The 22,674-nt window shown below is 44.8% G+C and overlaps 1 protein-coding gene across 3 annotated transcripts in view; it reads right to left on the reverse strand.

Annotated features, from left to right (window-relative positions):
* The window catches only part of cog7 (component of oligomeric golgi complex 7), a 53,702-nt gene extending 38,108 nt beyond the window's left edge, over window positions 1-15,594 (reverse strand). Inside the window, exons 1-4 of one of the 3 annotated variants that reach the window (XM_043711682.1) lie at window positions 15,573-15,594; window positions 3,784-4,018; window positions 1,551-1,699; window positions 116-232 (exon numbers count right to left, since the gene is read on the reverse strand). In XM_043711682.1, coding sequence (XP_043567617.1) covers window positions 116-232; window positions 1,551-1,699; window positions 3,784-3,949 — 432 coding nt within the window. In that variant the 5' untranslated portion in view covers window positions 3,950-4,018; window positions 15,573-15,594. The other 2 variants (XM_043711681.1, XM_043711680.1) reach the window with 2 other exon arrangements.
* Between the last annotated feature and the right edge of the window lie 7,080 nt (window positions 15,595-22,674).

Consider the following 22,674-nt stretch of genomic DNA (forward strand, 5'->3'; position numbering starts at 1 on the left):
ATGCAGGATGGGACAGCAAACTGCCAGTTCTACACCCTCATCCAACAGCATTTTAATATATTGCAGTCTGTCTGAACTTTCTGATAGTACTGGAGTGAAACAGTTTTGCTTCTACCTGTGATTTCAGTGTTTCTTCAATGTCAGCACTGAGTGTACTCCACTTGTCAGCCTCCTGCAATGCCTCAGATGCCGCTTGCATTCTGGACTTTACTTCATCAAGCTCGACCAATACCTGCAGCACACATCAATATACAAGCAAACACAAGGTGAACGTTGGAAAAAGGAGGAGCCAAGCTGAAAATTCAGCCAGTATCTTTTACTGATAAGCTCCTACCAAGTGGTGTGTACTCACATAATAGAGGCACTGGAAAAGGAGAAAATATGTTTCACAATGATAACACCAAAACTGACAGGCATAGTTATTAAGAACAGCAAAACAGTTTTGAGTTATTTCTCTATAAAAGACTAAGGGATGAGCTGAGAAAGGTTTACAAATATAATGGAGTTTACTAGGGTAGATGTACAGAAGTTGTCTTCACTTGTGGAGGAGATGACAACTAAGTGCCATAAATAATACAATTGTCACCAATGAATCCATTACTGAATTCAAGAGAAACTTCTGTACCCAGAATGTGCGACCACTTGTAATATTTGATTCTATAGCTTAAATGCATCTAAGAGGAAGTTCAATTAGTATATGAAGGGGAAAGGAACCAAAAGATGTACTGATGGAGTTAGATGGAAATGGGATGGGACTTATGTGCAGCATAAATACCAGTGAGGCCAAATGGTTTGGCTCTGCCCTGTACATTTGATACACCTTCTGTGATTATGAATATACCACAGGAAACAAAACAACTACAACTGAGCCAAACTGACAGAGGGGAGCATTCTGTTCACATCTTTTTCCTTTTTTTCCCCTTCTCTTCCTCTCCCTCTTGTCCTGAGATTTTACAGTGTTTTTTTGGATAAGGAAACTTACCTTGGAACAGCTGAGAGCCAGAGTGAAGTAGGCTGGAGGCATGGAACACTGTGAAGTGGCTGAGAACTGGAGCAAAGCAGGCTGGAGGCCTGGAGCAGAGTGGCTGCGAGTTGGAGTGAAGCAGGCTGGAGATATGGAGTGGAGCATGACTGTTGTTGGATTGGGGTCTGGCATGGGCAGTCAGCGGTTTGTGAGGCTGGTCAGAACACATGTGGAAGCCCCTGCACTGATTTACCACAATGTAATGCTTATCTGCATGTTATTTACCTGACTAATGTTTAGAATCACTTAAGGTAATGCAGCTTTTTCTCTTCTTTATTCCTTTTTTGTATCTAAGATTTGTACCTAAGACGGCGCCATGAGATGTGACATTGTAAACTTTTCACTGTACTCCTGTACTTGAGTACATGTGAAAATAAAGGAGGTTCTAACTCTAATTCTGTGGGAAGAGAACTCTTGTAGATGTAAAGAAGTGAAAAACAGGCAGTTTGCATTTCAAGCATGCTAAACATGCAGTAGTGAGTTGGCATGAAAACAATGCAAGCCTCAAAACGTTTAACATCCTTACCTGCATGGACTGTGCTGTGTCCTGTTCAAATTTCCGAATATCTTCTTTGACAAGGATCATTTGCTCCTTCAGAAAGGAAGCTTCCTGTTTCAGAGCTTCCAGATCCCGGAGAGCCCTGGGCATATTCTGTAGTGCTTGGTGACTAGTTTCTGACCAAGAGAGATTATAAAGAAATAGGCTAATGCACATGTTACACAACGAGATATTTTGAATCTTGCATGACCTGAAGACTGACACATCAGATGGAGAAATCACAAGAAGAAGGAACAGGTGCACCAGAACAGACGTGTTGCTATTCCACAAATATTACCTAAATCCTGACACACTCTCAGGGAACCCCTGTAAACACTGACACACCCAGGGAGTCCAAGAAAATACTGCTACTTCCCAGAGAATTCCTACAAATGCTGACACACTCCAGGAGACCCCTGCAAATACTGACACTCCACAGGATCCTCTGTAAATACTGCACTCCAGAAGATTCGTAATAAATAATGAGATGTTCACCAAGGCTCCTTAGAAAGAATCTTCCACAGTCACTACCATCAAGTATAAGGACAGCATATATATGGAACACCATCACCTGCAAGGTCCCCTCCCAGCCACTCACCATCCTATTTGTAAATATATCGACAATCGTTCAGTGTTTCTGAGTCAAAATCCTGGAACTTACCTCCAACCCCCTAACAAGTGTTAGGTAAGGAGTAAATGTCTGGGTATGGGTGGGTTGCGCTTCGGCGGGTCGGTGTGGACTTGTTGGGCCGAAGGGCCTGTTTCCACACTGTAAGTAATCTAATCTAATCTAATCTAAACATGGTGGGTCTACCTAAACCAAATGGACGGCAGAGATTCAAGAAGACGTGATCTATATGGACTTCAGTAAGGCGTTCGACAAAGTTCCTCATGGTAGACTGGTTAGCAAGGTTAAGTCTCATGGAATACAGGGAGAACTAGCCATTTGGATACAGAACTGGCATGAAGGTAGAAAACAGAGGATGGTGGTGGAGGGTAGCTTTTCAGACTGGAGGCCTGTGACCAGTGGTGTGCCACAAGGATCGGTGCTGGGTCCACTGCATTTCGTCTTTTATATAAATGCTTCAGATGTGAACATAGGAGGTATAGTTAGTATGTTTTCACATGACACCAAAATTAGAGGTGTAATGGACAACGACGAAGGTTACCTCAGAGTACAACGGGATCTTGATCAGATGGGCCAAATGGCCGAGGAGTGGCAGATGGAGTTTAATTTAGAGAAATGTGAGGTGCTGCATTTTGGAAAGGCAAATCAGAGCAGAGCTTATACGCTTAATGGTAAGGTCCTGGGGAGTGTTGCTAAACAAAGAGACCCTGGAGTGTAGGTTCATAGCTCCTTGAAAGTGGAGTCACAGGTAGATAGGATATTGAAGAAGGCGTTCAGTATGCTTTCCTTTACTGGACGGAGCATAGGAGTTGGGAAGTCATGTTGCGGCTGTACAGGATATTGGTTTGGCCACTTTTGGAATAGTGTGTGAAATTCTGGTCTCCCTCTTATGGGAAGGATGTTGTGAAACTTGAAAGGGTTCAGAAAAGATTTACGAGCATATTGCCACGTTTGGAAGGTTTGAGCTCAAGGGAGGAGCTGGATCGGTTGGGGCTGTTTTCCCTGGGGCATTGGAGGCTGAGAGGTGACCTTATAAAGGTGTATAAAATCATGAGGGGCATGGATAGGATAAATAGACAAGGTCTTTTCCCTGGGTTGTGAGAGTCCAGAACTAGTTTGGGGTTTGAAGGGAAAGATTTAAAGGGGACCTAAGGGGCAACCTCTTCACGCAGAGGGTTGTGTGTGTAAGGAATGAGCCGCCAGAGGAAGTGGTGGAGGCGGGTACAATTACAGCATTTAAAAGACATCTGGATGGGTAAATGAATAGGAAAAATTGCGAGAGATATGGGGCAAGTGCTAGCAAATGGGACTAGATTAGGTTGGGATCTCTGATCTGCATGGATGAGTTGGACTGAAGGATCAGTTTTCGTGGTGTACATCTCTATGACTCTAAGTCAGCTCACCACACCACCTTCTCAAGGGAATCTTGGTATGGGCAATAAATGCTGGCCTAGCCAGCAATACCCACATTCCATGAACAAATAAAAAAGATTCTTAGGGACTCCCGGTGAACAGTTATACGTTCTGAGGGACACTGTAAATGTCAACATATTCTGAGATGAACTCTAAATGCATGTAAAGTGTGACACACACCTTCAATGGCATTGTTCACCTCCTGAATAAACAACTGCAGCTTCATCACCAGCGTGGCAGCATGACTGTCAACCTTTCCGGGTTCTTCCTCCTGAACAGTCTTGAAAGCCCCATTCACCCAGTCCTTCACATCAAAATTGTCATCCAGAAATTTCGAGAAATCCATTCCGCGTGCATTGAAAAAGATGCCGTGGAAACAAACTGTACGTCGACAATATCCCAACTGTTCAATGATCTGCCATATGTCAGAGGAAACAAATATGTCAGTGTGATGAAAGAAACTGGTATTTGAATCGATAGAGAAAACTGAAAACAGTCAGTGAAAAAACAGTAATCAACAATGCGAAGTGTTCAAGAAAGACCAGTTTGAAACACAGGCTTCAGTTCTGCTCAGAGTTCCTTCATGCTCCATTTCTAGCACCATTTTCTTGGAACCAGGAGGAAGCCTTTTTGCCCCTGCATTATGCCCCTGGCATACAATGAAATCACTGCAGATCTGATCTTGGCTTAAACTCCCCTTTCCAGAGTCTGTTCCCCCTAAATCTTGACTTTCTCAGAGTTCAAGAATCTGACAGTCTTAGCCTTGAGTATATTCAATGACTCAGTGGAATAGAGATTCCAATATTCACAATTCTCAAGAGAAATTTCTCTTATTTTCCTCTTACATAGAGGTCCCTAGTTCTCAATTCCTCAATGAAATAAAACATCCTCTGAGCATCTATCCTGTCAAGTCCTCAGTATATTTCATTTCATTAAGAAACATCTTTTTCATCTAAACTCTAATAATTACAGATGATTAAATCCAACCTTTCTTTACACAACACTTCCATTTCAGGAATCCATCTAACGAATCTTCTCTGAATTGTTTCTAACATTAAGTATATCCATCTTTAAATAATAAACGTCTTGCCAAAGACCTGTGCAGCTGAAGGAAGACTTCCTGACTGATTGTATGTCATCCCCTTTCGCAATAAAGGAGACCATTCCATTTATCTTCCTAATTATGTGCTGAACCTGCCAACATTTTGTGTTTTACATCTGAGGTCAGCCCAGTCTCTCTGTACTGTGGAGTTCTGCCATATCTCTCCATTTCAATAATCTTTTGCATTTCTATTCAACTTACCAAAGTGGATAACATCATATTTTCCACATTATATACCTATCTACCAAATTTTTGCCCATTCATTTACGATAACTATCTGTATATCCCTTTGCAGACTCTGCGTCCTTCTCACGATTTGCTTCCCTAACTTTGTATATCAGCAATTTTGGCTACAATATACTGGGGTCTTTATCTAAGCCATTAATATGAACCGTGAATATTTGAGCACCCAGCACGTATCCCTGTGACATCCTCTTGTTAGATTTGCCAACCTAAAATACCTAAAAATAACTACAACTACTTAGTAAAAATGACTCCACCATTACTTAGGTAGTGTCTCCCACCCATCCTCCTCCTATAACCAAAGAAAAGGTTCTGAGCGCCGATTCAGTAAGGTTACTAGTTTTTTTTCCCAATAGTCTCTTTGGGAATTCAGAATAGTGGGAATGGATGTTAGGGCAGTTGCATGCTCCTGCTGTAGAATGTGGGAGGTAAGGATCGACACTACTGTCCCCAATTACTTCACTAGTGTCCCCACTGATATCATCTGCTGGAAGTGCATCCAACTCCAGCTCCTCGGAAACCATGATAGGGAACCGGAGCTGAAGCTGGATGAACTTCGGATCATTCGGGAAGTGGAGGGGGTAATTGAGAGGAGGTAGTGACACTTCAGGTACAGGGAGAAGGTAGGTGGGTTACGGAAAGGGAACAGGCAGACAATGCAAGGATCCCCTGTGGCCGCTCTTCTCAATAGCATTTTGGATACTGTTGGTGGTGGGGGGTGGGATTCCTACCAGGGGAAAACCATAGTGGCCAAGTCTCTGGCACTGAGCCTGGCTCTGTTGCTCAGAAGGGAAGTGGGGGAGAATAGAAAAGCGTGAGTGGCAGGAAACTCAATAGTTAGAGGAATGGACTTGATATTCTGTGGTCACGAACGGAACTCCTGGTAGGCATGTTGCCTCTCAGGTGCCAGGGTCCAGTATGGCTCTGATCGAGTCCACAAGATTCTGAAGGGGGTTGGTGAGCAGCCGGAAGTCATGGTGCACATTGGCACCAATGACATAGCCAGGAAAAGGGATAAGGATCTAAAACATGATTTCAGAGAGTTAGATTGGAAGTTAAAAGCAGTACGAACAGAGTAGTAATCTTAGGATTACTATCAGTGCAATGTGCTAGTGAAGCGAGGAACAGGGAGCGAGTGCAGCTAAACACGTGGCTACAGGGCTGGTGCAGGAGGGAGGGTTTCAGATACATAGGTCATTGGGGTACTTTCTGGGGAAGGTGGGACCTGTACATGAAGGACGGATTGCACTTAAACTGGAAGGGCACCAATATCCTGGGCGGGGGATTTCCTAGAGCACCTCGGGAGGGTTTAAACTAGTTTGGCATGGGGATGGGAACCAGACCTACAGATCAGAGGAGAGGGTAATTGTTGAATGGGCAGAAATAAAGTCTGTCAGGGAGAATACACACTTGATAGGATGAGTTAAGGTGTGTCTGTTTCAATGCAAGGAGTGTCAGGAATAAGAGTGATGAACTTAGAGCATGGATCAGTACTTGGAACCATGATGTTATGGCCATAACAGAGACATGGATTTCACAGGAGCAGTATTGGTTGCTGGATGTTCCAGAGTTTAGATCTTCTAAAAAGAACAGGCGGGGGGTGGGGTGGTTGGTTGGGTGAGTGAAAGAAGAGGGGAAGTAGCATTGTTAGTTACAGAGTGCATCACAGCTGCAGAAAAGAAGGTCATTGAGGAGGGTTTGTCTCCTGAGTCAGTATCATTGGAAGTCAGTAACAGGAAAGGAGCAGTCACTTTATTGGGTGTTGTCTATAGACCAGATCTTGGAAAGGTGCAGATATAACAGAATTGTTGTTTTGGGTGACTTCAACTTCCCCAATAATAACTGGAACCTCCTTAGTGCAGATGGTCTGAATGGAGGTGATTTTGTCACATGTGTCCAGGAAGGATTCTTGCCTCAATATGTAGATAGGCCAATTAGGGGGAGGCCATATTAGATTTGGTGCTAGGCAAAGAGGCAGGCCAGGAGTCAGATCGCTCGGTGGGAGAGCATTTCAGTGACAGTGACCACAACTGCCTCACCTTTACCGTAGCCATGGAGAGGGATAAGGGCAGACAGTGTGGGAAGGTATTTATTTTGGGGAGGGGAAATTATACTGCTATGAGACAGGAGCTGTGGAGTATAAATTGGAAACAATTGTTCTTCAGGAAATGCACAACAGAAATGTGGAAGTTGTTTAAAGAGCACTTGTTGCGTGTATTGGATAACTTTGTCCCACTGAGACGGGCAAGGAATGGTTAGGTGAAGGAGCCGTAGATGACATGAGCAGAGGAGCTTCTCGTCAAAAGGAAGAAGGAAGTTTACTTAAAGTTGAGGAAGTGAGGATCTGGCACAGCTTTAGAGGATTATAGGGTTGTTCAGAAAGAATTCAAAAATGGACTGAGGAGAGCTAAGAGGGGGCCCAAAAAAGTCTTGGTGGAAAGGAATAGGGAAAGCCCAAAGGCATTCTACACATATGGGAGGAATAAGAGAATGATCAGAGAGAGTAGAGCTGATCAGGGATAGTGGAGGAAACGTGTGCCTGAACTCTGAAGAGGGAGGCGATGCTCTAAATGAGTTTTTTGCTTCAGTATTCACTAGAGAGAGGGGCCTTATTGATAGTGAGAACACCATGGACCAGGTTAATCAGCTTGAACAGATTGATATTAAGGAAGTGGATGTGCTGCAAGTTCTGGGAAGCATCAAGATAGATAGGTCCCCAGGACTGGACCAGATATATTCAAGGCTACTTGGGGAAGCGATGATCTTTGCATCCTCACTCTCCACAGGAGTTAGTACCGGCTGATGGGAGGGATGGTTGTTCTTCTGTTCAAGAAAGAGAATAGGGAAATCCCTGGGAATTACAGACCAGTCAGTCTTACATCTGTGGTAAGAAAGGTACTGGAAAGGATTCTGAAAGATAGGATTTATGACAATTTGGAAAAACAGAATGATTAAGGATAGTCAACATGGCTTTGTGAGGGGCAGGTCATATGCCTCACAAGCCTTATTGAGGTCTGTGAGGATGTGACGTGCCAAGTTAGCGAAGGTGGAGCAATGGATGTGGATATACATATGGATTCAGGAGGGCATTTGATAAGGTTCCCCATGGTAGGCTCATTGAGTAGGTTAGGAGGTATGGGATTCAGGGAAATTTGACTGTCTGGATACAGAATTGGCTGGTCAAAAGAAGACAGCAAGTGGTAGCGGATGGAAAGTATTCTGCCTGGAGGTTGGTGAGCAGCGGTGTTCCGCAGGGATCTGTTCTTGGGCCTCCGTGTTTTGTAGTTTTTATGAATGACTTGGATGAAGAAGTGGAAGGGTAGGTTAGTAAGTTTGCCGATAACGGCAACGGTTGGTGGTGTTGTAGAGAGTGTCAAGGGCAGTTGCAGGCTACAACAAGACATTGACAGGATGCAGAGCTGGGCTGAGAAGTGGCATATGGAGTTCAACCTGGATAAATGTGAAGTGATTAATTTTGGAAGGTTGAACTTGAATGCTGAATACAGGGTTTAGATTAGATTAGATTACTTACAGTGTGGAAACAGGCCCTTCGGCCCAACAAGTCCACACCGACCCGCCGAAGCGCAACCCACCCAGACCCATTCCCCTACATTTACCACTTCACCTACCACTACGGGCAATTTAGCATGGCCAATTCACCTAACCTGCACATTTTTGGACTGTGGGAGGAAACCGGAGCACCCGGAAGAAACCCACGCAGACACGGGGAGAATGTGCAAACTCCACACAGACAGTCGCCTGAGGCGGGAATTGAACCCGGGTCTCTGGCACTGTGAGGCAGCAGTGCTAACCACTGTGCCACCGTGCCACCCACAAATTAAAGACAGGATTCTTGGCAATGTGGAGGAACAGCAGGATCTTGGGGTCATAGAGTCATAGAGATGTACGCATGGAAACAGACCCTTCGGTCCAACCCGTCCATGCCAACCAGATATCCCAACCCGATCTAGTCCCACCTGCCAGCACCTGGCCCATATCCCTCCAAACCCTTCCTATACATATACCCATCCAAATGCCTTTTAAATGTTGCAATTGTACCAACCTCCACCACTTCCTCTGGCAGCTCATTCCATACACGTATCACCCTCTGTGTGATAATGTTGCCCCTTAGGTCTCTTTTATATCTTTCCCCTCTCACCCTAAACCTATGCCCTCTAGTTCTGGACTCCCCCAGAAAAAGACTTTGCCTATATACCCTATCCATGCCCCTCATAATTTTGTAAACCTCTATAAGGTTACTCCTCAGCCTCTGACGCTCCAGAGAAAACAGTCCCCGGCCTGTTCAGCCTCTCCCTTTAGCTCAAAACCTCCAACCCTGGCAACATTCTTTTCTGAACTCTTTCAAGTTTCACAACAGCTTTCCGATATGAAGGAGACCAGAACTGCATGCAATATTCCAACAGTGGCCTAACCAATGTCCTGTACAGCAGCAACGTGACCTCCCAACTTCTGTACTCAATACTCTGACCAATAAAGGAAAGCATACCAAGCATCGCCTTCACTATCCTAGGTACCTGCGACTCCACTTTCAAGGAGCTATGAACCTGCAGTCCCTAGGACGCATCCAAATCATTTGTATAAATGACAAAAAGTAGAGGACCCAGCACCGATCCTTGTGGCACTCCACTGGTCACAGGCCTCCAGTCTGAAGACCAACCCTCCACTACCACCCTCTGTCTTCTATCTTTGAGCCAATTCTGTATCCAAATGGATAGTTCTCCCTATATTCCGTGAGAACTAACATTGCTAATCAGTCTTCCATGGGGAACCTTGTCAATCGTCCATATAGATTGCATCTACCGGTCTGCCCTCATCAATCCTCTTTGTTACTTCCTCAAAAAACTCAATCAAGTTTGAGAGACATGATTTCCCACACACAAAGTCATGTTGACCATCCCTAATCAGTCTTTGCCTTTCCAAATACATGTACATGCTGTCCCTCAGGATTCCCTACAACAACTTGCCTACCACCGAGGTCAGGCTCACTGGTCTATAGTTCCCTGGCTTGTCCTTACCACCCTTCTTAAACAGTGGCACCACGTTAGCCAACCTCCAGTCTTCTAGCACCTCACCTGTGACTATCAATGATACAAATATCTCAGCAAGCGGCCCAGCAATCACTTTTCTGGCTTCCCACAGAGTTCTAGGGTACACCTGATCAGTCCTGGGGATTTATCCATCTTTAACCGTTTCAAGACATCCAGCATTTCCTCCTCTGTAATATGGACATTTTGTAAGATGTCACCATCTATTTCCCTACAGTCTATATCTTCCATATCCTTTTCACAGTAAATACTGATGCAAAATACTTATTTAGTCTCGCCCCCATTTTCTGCGGCTCCACACAACGGCCACCTTGCTGATCTTTGAGGGGCCCTATTCTCTCCCTAGTTACCCTTTGGTCCATGTACACAGATTCCTCAAAGTTGCCACCCAAGTGGTGGTTTGCCTTTCATAAACAGGGGGATTAAGCATAAGAGCTGCGAGGTTTTGTTGCAGCTCTACGAAACTCTAGTTAGACCACACTTGGAATATTGTGTCCAGTTTTGCTCACCTCATTGCAGGAAGGATGTAGATGCTTTGGAGAGGATGCAGAGGAGATTTACCAGGATGCTGCCAGGTTTGGAGGGCTTGTCTTATGAAGCAAGGTTGAGTGAGCTAGGGGTTTTCACACTGGAAAGGAGGAGGAAGAGAGGTAACTTGATAGAGGTGTACAAGGTAATGAGAGCCATAGATAGAGTAGATATCCAGAGAATGTTCCTGCAGAAATGGCTGTCACAAGGAGTCATAATTTAAGGTGATTGGAAGAGGGTATAGAGGAGATATCGGAGGTAGGTTCTTTACGCAGAGAGTGCTGAGTGGGTGGAATGCATTGCCAGCGGTGGTAGTAGAGACAGAGACATTTAAGCAACTGCTGGACAAGCACATTGACAGCAGTAAATTGAGGGGCGTGTAGGTTACGTTGACCTTAGATTAAGATAAATGCTCGGCATAACATCGTAGGCTGAAGGGCATGTACTGTGCTGTACTGCTCTATGTTCTATGACTCCTTATCTCAATTGTTTCCTGCTAGTTAGCCAAATCTCTATTATATGAATATACTATACCCAAAACCATGACTATTTCTCTACAACCTTCGCTATAACCTTATTGAATGCCTTTTGGAATTCCAAACACACCATATCTATTGATTCCCCTTTAACCACTCACAATCTCAAAGAACACCAACAAATAGAGTCATTGAGATGTAAAGCATGCAAATAGATCCTTCAGTCCAACTCGTCCAGGCCAACCAGACATCCTAAATTAATCTAATCCAATTTGCCAGCACTTGGCCCATATCCCTCTAAACCCTTCCTATCCATATACCCTTCAGATGCATTTTAATGTTGTAATTGTACCAGCCTCCACCACTTTCTCTGGTAGTTCATTCCATACACCTACCACTCTCTGTGTGAAAAAGATTCCAAATGAGTATCTTTCCCCTCTCACTCTAAACCTATGCCCACTAGCTCTGGACTCACCCACCCCTGGGAAAAGACTTTGTCTACTTATCCTATCCATGCCCCTCATGATTTTACGAACCTCTATAAATTTACCCCTCAGCCTCCAACACCCCAGGGAAAACTGCCCCAGCCGATCGAGCCTCTCACTTTTGCTCAAATCCTCCAACCCTGGCAACATCCTTGCAGATCTTTTCTGAACCCTTTCAAATTTCACAACATCCTTCCCATAGGAGGGAGACCAAAACTGCACACAATATTGCAGAAGTGGCCTAACCAATGTCCTGTACAGCCACAACATGACCTCCAAACTTCTATGTTCAATGCTCTGACCAATATAGGAAAGCATACTGAACACCTTCTTCACTATCCTATCTACCTGCAGGTAGCTATGAACCTGCACTCCAAGGTCTCTTTGTTCAGCAACACTCCCCAGGACCTTACCATTAAGTGTATACGTCCTGCCATGATTTGCCTTTCCAAAATGCAGCATCTCACATTTATTTAAATTAAACTCCATCTGCCATTCCTTGGCCCATTGGCCCAGCTGAACAAGATCCAGTTGCACTCTGAGGTAACCTTCTTCCCTGTCACTACACTGCCAGTTTTGGTGTCATCTATAAACTTACTAACTATACTTCCTATGTTCATCAAACATCATTTCTCTTTCACAAAACCATGTTGAATTGAATTGACTGAGTTATGATTTTCTAAATCTCCTAATCCTCCTTCCTTAATAATGGATTCTTGCATTTTCCCAACAACAAATGTTAGGATAACTGGTACAAAGTTCCCTGTTACAATCTTTTCATGAACAAGGTCATTGAATTTGTGGTTTTTGACTTTTATAAAGTGCAGTGAATTTTGGAAAATAATAAACCATATATCCACCATCACTGCAGCCACAAAATCCTAGGACGTAGGCTAATAAAGTTCAAGGACTTGTCAACTTTTAGTACCATTAGTTTTCCTTCTACTTTTTCCTCTGGGTAATTATTTTTAGTTCCTTTCTCTGTTTAGCCCCCTGATTTTCAACTATTAGTGGGATGCTTTTTAGTGTTTTCTACTCAGTATAGCTGAAGACTGAGCAAAATATTTGTTCAAATTCCAAAAAAACCCAACAGCATCCCTATTAGAAGCGATACTTTGATTTCAGTTGAAGTGGCTAAGAGGAAGCGTATAAAAAAAGAAATATGATTTAAAAAAGATCGATCCTTGGTGGACACCCGGGTAATGTTCCAGGAGCAGGAGAGAATTACTCTCATTTCAGTACCATCACTGTTATAGTACAGCACCATTTGCCAAGCATCAGTACTGGCCCTTCAACAGTACAGATTTTCCTCAGTACTGATGCTATGGCTATTAAGCTGTCCTTCAGCAAACACTCTCCAACAATACAGCTCTCCCTCAGTACAAACCTTTTGTTAGTGCACAGCTCCCTCAAAACTGAACTTCTGACAGTGCAGCTCTCTCTCAGCACTGACCCAACAGGGCACCTAACCCTCAACACTAATCCTTCAATAGTGCAGACCTCCTTCTGCACTGACCCTCTGATAACACAACTCTGCCTCAGTACTAACCCCCGAAATGCGGCAGTCCTTCAGCACTGCCCCTGCAACAATGCAGCTGTCCCACAGCACTGACTCTCTGAAAGAGCAGCCCTCCCTCCATACTGACCCTGATAACACAGCCCTGCCTCAGTACTGACCGTCCAACAGCACAATATTCCGTTCGCCTCGCTGGGAATTTGTGTTGCAGACGTTTTGTCCCCTGTCTAGGTGACATCCTCAGTGTTTGGGAGCCTCCTGTGAAGCGCTTCTGTGATGTTTCCTCCGGCATTTATTGTAGTTTGTCTCTGTCGCTTCCGGTTGTCAGTTCCAGCTGTCCGTTGCAGTGGTCGGTATATTGGGTCCAGGTCGATGTGCTTATTGATTGAATCTGTGGATGAGTGCCATGCCTCTAGGAATTCCCTGGCTGTTCTGTTTGGCTTATCCTATAATAGTAGTGTTGTCCCAGTCGAATTCATGTTGCTTGTCACCTGCGTGTGTGGCTACTAACGGCACAGAAGCGCTTCACTGGAGGCTCCCAAACACTGAGGATGTCACCTAGACAGGGGACGAAACGACTACAACACAAATTCCCAGCTCGGCGAACAGAACCACAACAACGAGCACCCGAGCTACAAATCTTCTCACAAACTTTGAGCACAATATTCCCTCAGTACTGGCTTTCTGACAATGCAGCACTCCCTCAGCACTGACCCTCCAACAGTGCCGTACTCCCTCAGCACTGACTCTGATAATGCAGCTTGACCTCAATACTGACCTTCCAAAAATGCAGCACTCCCTCAGAACTACCCCTGCAACAATGCAAAACTCCCTTAGTAGTGATCTTCAAACAATGCAGCACTACCTTACCTCAGTGCAGTTCTTCCTCAGCACTGACCCTCTGGCAGTGCAATATTCCACAGTGCTAACCCTCTGACAGTGCTACACACCCTCAGACAGTGTGGAGCTCCCTTAGTACTGCCCCTCCAACAGTGCAGCGCTCCCTCAGTACTGTCCCTCCGACAGTGCAGCACTCTCTCAGTACTGCCCTCCAACAGTACAGCACTCTCTCAGTACTGACCCTCTGACAGTGTGACACTCCCTCAGCATTGACCCTCTGACAGTGCCCACGCCGTCAGTCCTGACCCTCCGACAGTGCTGCACTCCCTCAGTCCTGACCTTCTGACGGTGCGACACTCTCTCAGCACTGACCTGCTGACCTTCCGACAATGCAACACCCGCTCAGTGCTGATCCTCTGACAGTGCAGCACTCCCTCATTACTGACCCTGTGACAGTGCGGCACTCCCTCATTACTGACCCTGTGACAGTGCGGCACTCACTCAGTACTGACCCTGTGACAGTGCGGCACTCACTCAGTACTGACCCTGTGACAGTGCGGCGCTCGCTCAGTACTGACCCACTGACAGTGAGGCACTCCCTCAGTACTGACCTGCTGACAGTGTCCACTCCCTCAGTGCTGACCCTCCGACAGTGCGGCACTCCCTCAGTGCTGATCCTCCGACTCTGCGGCACTCCCTCAGTACTGACTCTCTGACAGTGCGGCACTCCCTCAGTACTGACTCTCTGACAGTGCGGCACTCCCTCAGTACTGACTCTCTGACAGTGCGGCACTCCCTCAGTACTGACTCTCTGACAGTGCGGCACTCCCTCAGTACTGACTCTCTGACAGTGCGGCACTCCCTCAGTACTGACTCTCTGACAGTGCGGCACTCCCTCAGTACTGACTCTCTGACAGTGCGGCACTCCCTCAGTACTGACTCTCTGACAGTGCGGCACTCCCTCAGTACTGACTCTCTGACAGTGCGGCACTCCCTCAGTACTGACTCTCTGACAGTGCGGCACTCCCTCAGTACTGACTCTCTGACAGTGCGGGACCCTCCGACAGTGCGGCACTCCCTCAGTACTGACCCTCCGGCAGTACGGCATTCCCTCAGTACTGACCCTCTGACAGTGCGGCACTCCCTCAGTGCTGATCCTCTGACAGTGCAGCACTCCCTCAGTACTGACTCACTGACACTGCGGCACTCCCTCAGTGTTGATCCTCTGACAGTGCGGCACTCCCTCAGTACTGATCCTCTTACAGTGCCCATTCCCTCATTACTGACCCTGTGACAGTGCGACACTCCCTCAGTACTGACCCTATGACAGTGCAGCACTCCCTCAGCACTGACCCTCTGACAGTGCAGTACTCCCTCAGCACTGACGAGCGGGATTGCTCGAATTGGTTTTGTGATTTAGTCTGAAGTATGTCGCAGTGAATGGCAGCCACTAAGTCGATGTGAGGGTTTCTCACTCAGACCGGGCGACCCACGGGGCAGCCAGGGCTCACAGTGAACAGTACAAACTGCTGCGATGGACCGGATTGTCCTCTGAAACCCCGAACACAACATCCTCGTCCCGATGAGAATTGTATATGACTTGGTACCTGGCCCGGACCCGGCTCCGACCACAAACAAACCGAAAACTCTGCCGCTTCGGGAAACAGCAGCATCCATGGGCCAACCGCCACGCAACCGGAAAGCGGATCTCACCGAGCAACTGTCGCAAACCAGCCGCCGTAAAGTAACACATGGAACCAAACGGCCGCCATCTTGATAAGGGCACACTGCCCCGAATACAGTTGGATGTGGAATGTGGGAGCGGTAATTAACAAAACATTCCGAGTGTTTTGTCAAGCCAGTGATATGTCATCTCAGAACACGAGTCAAGAGCAGGAACACTGGCTGCAGTTGACCTTCTCGTCATCAATCTTTTGTTTCATTCGAAGTGGATACAATAGTAAACACAGAACCTGCCAATCTGTATTATCACACAGTAAAGAGAAAGCCATTCAGTCCACTGTGTTTGTATGCCAGGTTTTGAGCTATTTCTCACACTGTGCAAAAAGATATTTTATTTCCTCCGTTTCTGTTTGAAAGTATGGAATCTGCTTCAACCAACCTGCTTCAGGCAGGGCATTCTGGATTTTAACACCATGAGGGAGTAACAGGGTATTGGCTGGATACAGGTATGCCAACCCTCACAATTATTTCAATAACAAGAAAACCAGTATCTCAGCCAAATCCTACAATAGCTACCTGACGAAGGAGCAGTGCTCCGAAAGCTTGTACTTCCAAATAAATCTGCTGGATCGTAACATGGTGTTGTGATTTTTAACTTTATTCATTCCAGTACAACACTGGCACCTCCACATCAACCAAATCCAGCCTTGGTCATGATCTTGTGAGGAATGATGTGATTGTCCTGTATGTAGGACTGGCTCCAGACTGGGTTACTGCTCTGGAGAATGGTGACTTGGTGAGAGCTGGCTACCTTTTTAAACAGGTAAATAAATACTTTGTACAAAAGGGCAGAAATGGCTAGCCAAATGGGGCTGTGGGTTCATTCAAATTGGCCAAATTTGCTAACAGTAGTGAGTCAAGGGTTGAAATGTCAGAATGACTTTTGAATAGAAGCATGCAGCTCCTGATCTCACACTTCAGCACACAGTTATCAATATTGGAACAGGGACAGCATGGTGGTTCAATGGTTAGCACGTCTGCCTCACAGCACCATGAACCTGGATTCTATTCCCTTGGGTAACAGTGTGTGGATATTGCACGTTCTCCCCATGTCTGCGTGGGTTTCCTCCAGGTGCTCCTGTTTCTTCCCACAATTCAAAAATGTGCAGGTTAGTTGGATTAGCCGTGGTAAATTGTCCATAGTGCCCAGTTTGTGCAGGCTATGTGAGTTAGCCATAGCAAATATGGGGTTACGGCAATAGGGTGGGGACTAGGTCTGAGTGGGATCCTGTTTGGAGGGTTGTTGTGGACTCAATGGAACGACTTTCCATTCTGTCAGGATTTTATGATTCAATCTATGAATTGGCTGAGTTTTAAACTAGATTAGATTCCTTACAGTATGGAAACAGGCCCTTTGGCCCAACAAGTCCACATCGACCCTCTGAAGGGTAATCCACCCAGACCCATTCCCCTACCATATATGTACCCCTGACTAATGCAGCTAACACTATGAGCAATTTAGCATGGCCAACTCACCTGACCTGCACATCTTTGGACTGTGGGAGGAAACTGGAGCACCCAGAGGAAACCCATGCAGACACAGGGAGAATATGCAAACTCTATACAGACAGTTGCCCAAGGCTAAAGTTGAACCCTGGCCCCGGCACTGTGAGGCAGCAGTGCTAACCACTGAGCCACCGTGTCACCCTTTGCAGCAAGTTTTCCCAAGGACCTTTGGGACTGAGCATGTTGTTGCATCAACTTCTGATCATTCAGCCTCCAGTAGCAGTGGACAAGACATTTTATAAGGCCTGGACAGCTGAGGGCACTGATAGGCTGAGGACTGGCCCCCTCCAACAGACTCTTCTTGAAGTATTTCTGACACTTGTTCACTTTCTTGGGGTAAGAGCTGTGGTACAAAGCACTGTCCACTTTCTGGTGGTTTGCATCAATGAGTGGCAGAATTTATAGCCATGGCCCAGCTCAATCTGACAGTGCCACTCAGTGTTTGAAATATACAAAGTACAGTTCTCTATGAACAGCAGAATCAAATGCTCTCATACTGTTCTTAAAATAAATTATCATGGCAACATGTATGCTTACAAGTTAATCATTAAATGTCTTCAGACATGCAGACCAGAAGCATATGCCACTAGCTCAAATCCAAATTATAATGATTTTAAAAAACTCACATAACACCAGGTTATAGTCAAACAGTTTTATTTGGAAGTATTAGCTTTCTGAGTGCCACTCCATCATCAGGTAGCTGGTGGGGCAGGACCATAAGACTCAGAATTTATAGCACAAGATAATCGTGTCATGCAACTGATCTGATATATTGAACAAACCTAGATTAGTGTTAAATCTTTCATCTTTTAAAAAAAGGTTGCAAGTTTCAATTCATTAATATGTAAATCCCAGAATTTCTTTCAAGTCACAAGTTCTATGATTTACATATTAATGAATCGCAACCCACAACCCATTTTAAAAGGTGAAAGACTTGACAGCAATCTAGGTTTGTTCAATATATCATGTCAGTTGCTCGGGACTATGATCTTCGCTATAAATTCTGTGTCTTATGATCCTGCCCCACTAGCTACCTGAAGAAGAAGCAGTGCTCCAAAGGCTCGTACTTCCAAATAAGCCTGTTGGACCATAACCCAGTGTTGTGTGATTTTTAACTTTGTCCACCCCAATCCAACACTGGCACTCCTCAGCATGGTTCATAACAATAGCAGCTGATTGAATGCCTTTTACCCAGCCTATCTGCATAACTCTGTATGCCACTAGTAATCATAAATCTATCAATCTCTACCTTAAACTTACTCAAAGACAGAGTTTCCACAGTCCTTTGGAGTAAAGAATTTCCAAAGGTTCACAACTCTCTATGTAAAAATATTCTCATATCAGACCTACATAGCATACTAAGAATACTGAGATAATTCTGTCAGTGATAATTCAATCACTTTGCTTCTAATTGAGAGTATATTAAAATAGTAGTAATAGGCTGATTGGATTTGCCTTGCTTTGCAGACAAGATATATCTGGGAAATTGTCCACCTTGTCGAGTAGAAACATGGAAAATAGGAGCAGGTACGTTCAACTCTTTTGAGTCTGCTCCACCATTCATTCTGATTGTAACTGATCATCGAACTCAATAGCCTATACCTGCTTTTCCTCCATATCTGTTGATTACTTTAGCTGAGTGCTATATCTAACTTTTTAAAATCATCCAATGTTTTAGCCTCAAATTTCTGTAGCAAATTCCATAGGCTCACCACTCTTTGGGTGAACATGCCAGTATGTAACTGTTTCAGAACTGCTTTGCTAGGAATATGGTTAATTCTGGTGCACAAATGTCCTGCATAAGTACGGGGTTGTTATCAAGACCCTTTGACATTGCTGTATACGATAGGCTGATGCATGGTGTGAAGGTAAGATAAGAAAGTGCTTAGAGACCAAGTGAGCAGCCCTGAGATACATTTTGCTACAACCCATCAGCGAGGTGCCTGTGTGCCCAAGGTCCCTTCTGCAGCCTTTCAACCCTAGTTGCCAGTGTGCCTCGCAATGGAAGTTTGTGCTTTTTAAGTATCCTGCCAGTGGTTTGGGGGAGATGCTATATTGGTTTGTGAGGGGTTCGCAAATGCCAGATACCAATGTCTGTGCACATGTGTGCATGGCTGGAGGCCATGGAGCACGTCCTGTGATGTTGATGCTGAGCAACATTGAGGCTCTTTGCAGCCAATGGTGAGTTGAAGTGACCAGGGATCCAGGTGGGTTTCCATTGTCAAGATTTATCGATGTCTGGAGTGTTTAGTAAATTAAGGAGAATCCAAAGGGTTTTTACAAAAACATTAAGGACAAAAGGGTAACTAAGGAGTGAATAGGGAACCTCAAAGATCAGCAAGGCGGCCTTTGTGTGAAGCCGCAGAAAATGGGGGAGACACTAAACGAGTATTTTGCATCAGTATTTACTGTGGAAAAAAGATGTGCAAGATATAGAAAGTAGCGAAATAGATGTCCATATTACAGAGGAGGAAGTGCTGGATTCTTGAAACGTGTAAAGGTGGATGAATCCCCCGGACCTGATCAGGTGTACCCTAGAACTCTGTTGAAAGCTAGGGAAGTGATTACTGGGCCTCTTGCTGAGATATTTGTATCATCGATAGTCACAGGTGAAGTGCCAGAAGACTGGAGTTTGGCTAACATAGTGCCACTGTTTAAGAAGGGTGGTAAGGACAAGCCAGGGAACTACAGAGCAGTGAGCCTGACCTCGGTGGTGGGCAAGTTGTTGGAGGGAATCCTGAGGGATAGGATGTACATGTATTTGGAAAGGCAAAAACTGATTAGGGATAGTCAACATGGCTTTGTGCGTGGGAAATCATGTCTCACAAACTTGATTGAGTTTTTGAAGAGGTAACAAAGGATTGATGAGGGAAGATGTGATCTATATGGATTTCAGTAAGGCGTTCGACAGGGTTCCCCCGGGAAGACTGGTTAGCAAGGTTAGATCTCACGAATACAGGGAGAACTAGCCATTTGGATACAGAACTGGCTCAAAGGTAGAAGACTGAGATTGGCGGTAGAGGGTTGTTTTTCAGACTGGAGGCCTGTGACTAGTGGAGTGCCACAAGGATCGGTGCTGGGTCCTCTACTTTTTGTCATTTATATAAATGATTTGAATGTGAGTATAAGAGGTATAATTAGTAAGTTTGCAGATGACACCAAAATTGGAGGTGTAGTGGACAGCGAAGAAGGTTACCTCAGATTACAACAGGATCTTGATCAGATGGGCCAATGGCCCGAGAAGTGGCAGATGAGGTCAGGAGTTGGGAGGTCATGTTGTGGCTGTGCAGGACATTGGTTAGGCCACTGTTGGAATATTGCAAGCAATTCTGATCTCCTTCATATCGGAAAGATGTTGTGAAATTTGAAAGGGTTCAGAAAAGATTTACAAGGATGTTGCCAGGGTTGGAGGATTTGAGCTATGGGGAGAGGCTGAACAGGCTGGGGCTGTTTTCCTTGGAGCGTTGGAGGCTGAGGGGTGGCCTTATAGAGGTTCATAAAATTATAAGGGGCATGGATAAAATAGACAAAGTCTTTTCCCTGGGATGGGGGAGTCCAGAACTAGAGGGCATAGGTTTAGGGTGAGACGGGAAAGATATAAAAGGACCTAAGGGGCAACTTTTTCATGCAGAGGCTGTTACATGTATGGAATGAGCTGCTAGAGGAAGTGGTGGAGGCTGGTATAATTGCAACATTTAAAAGGTATATGGATGGGTATATGAATAGGAAGGGTTTGGAGGGATATGGTCCAGGTGCTGGCAGGTGGGACTAGAGCGGGTTGGGATATCTGGACGGCATGTACAGGTTGGACCGAAGGGTCTGTTTCCATGCTGCACATCTCTATGACTCTGCATGAAGCTGAATATTAATGAGGTGAGCTAGGTCATTGATAAGGCATTTGCCAAGTTATAATCTCCCTTAATTGGCAACGTATCTCTGTCTAGTAAGAAATCCTCACCATTTTGTAAAAGCATAAAAGTTGGAGCAAGATGCTCCTGATGTTCAAATGGACCTTGTCAGTCTCATTCAATACTGCCACAAATCTCACAATAACCCATTTCACTCTAATCCCTGTAAGATTCTGCCAGTAGACTTTCTAAATATCTATTTAATAATTAAACCATTAATGAGGTTTGAAACAACTGTATTGCTTGAGATCTGGACAATACTATATCAGATCTCTTATTTTTTTTAAGAGTTTGTCTCAATTGATGAAATAATGGATTTGACATTGAACATGGTCCACCCAAAGTAATGTTACTGGCTCAACCAGCATCCCTTAGTAGCCAGAATGAACCACATTACTGGCAGTCTGGATACCTAGGTCTGCAACTACTGGGTGGCATGGTGGTTAGCACTGCTGCCTCACAGCACCAGGATCGATTCCAGCCTCAGGTGACTGTGTGTGTGTGGAGTTTGCACATTCTCCCCATGTCTGCATGGGTTTCCCCCACAGTCCAAAGATGTGCAGGTCAGGTGAACTGGCTCTGCTAAATTGCCCATATTGTTAGGTGCATTAGTCTGGGTGGGTTACTTTTCAGAGGATCATTGGGCCTGATTCCGCACTCTAGGGAATCTAATCTACTGGGGATTGTACAAGAGGGCAAAAAATTACAGAGCAAATTGAGGTGTTTAAATAGAAAGAAATACTATAAGTCTTTGAAAAGAAGTAACTCCATACAAGTAGAGCTTAAAACTGTCAACTCACAAAGTACATAACCTAAGCGTTATAGAATTCGGAGTTCCAGAAACAGAAGGAACACATCATTTGCATAGCTTATTGCCAAGCCACTTCACAGGAGTGTAATCCAAAAATAAGCAGACACCAAACTAAAAGAGAAAAGGTGATCAGGTGAAACAATGCTTTTGTAACATCATAATGGGAAAAGAGGTGGAAAGGTTTAAGAAAGAAGTTCCAGTCCTTTACAAAAATGTTTCTTACTGTGACCATATTTTGAGGTTTGAAAATTGCCATTACCCCTCAATAAGAGTGCAAGAGCAGAGGAAATAGTGTCCAGTTGTGAGGCCTATGGGTGGGGCAAGCAGGGAATCTAGTGTTTTACAGGTCTCAAAAAAGAACTACCCTCTCCTGCTTTTTTTGGATGCAGAAGTCAGGCCTTAAAAGGGTAGAAAGCTAGGCCATGACCTACAGTAAAGATCCACAAGGATTTTAAAAGGGCCTTGTCACTGTTAGTCTTCAGTCAAAGCTCCACAGCAGTCACTGGTTCATCAGAGCTTGCGAAACAATTCCAACTCACTACTGTTTGCAAAGCCCTTTGTAACACCCTATACAGCTGAAGGCACAGCTGTAAATGGTGTAACAATAAAGAGGCCAAATGAAGGACAGGTTTTTTTCCTTATAACACACTTATAACAAATAGCCTCACACTGAACATATAACACTTCACTCCACCCACCTGTGACAGATAATGAACCTAATTATAAAAAAAAGGTAAAATATTTATTAAAAGATTTTCAATGTAAAAAAATGTAAACATTTAACTTGTGCAACAGCAGTTGGATCACCTACTAAATTTAACAATGATTTGTAATGATCAATCATCAG

Source organism: Chiloscyllium plagiosum, chromosome 21 (assembly GCF_004010195.1).
Source record: "Chiloscyllium plagiosum isolate BGI_BamShark_2017 chromosome 21, ASM401019v2, whole genome shotgun sequence".
In the NCBI taxonomy this organism is placed as follows: domain Eukaryota; kingdom Metazoa; phylum Chordata; class Chondrichthyes; order Orectolobiformes; family Hemiscylliidae; genus Chiloscyllium; species Chiloscyllium plagiosum.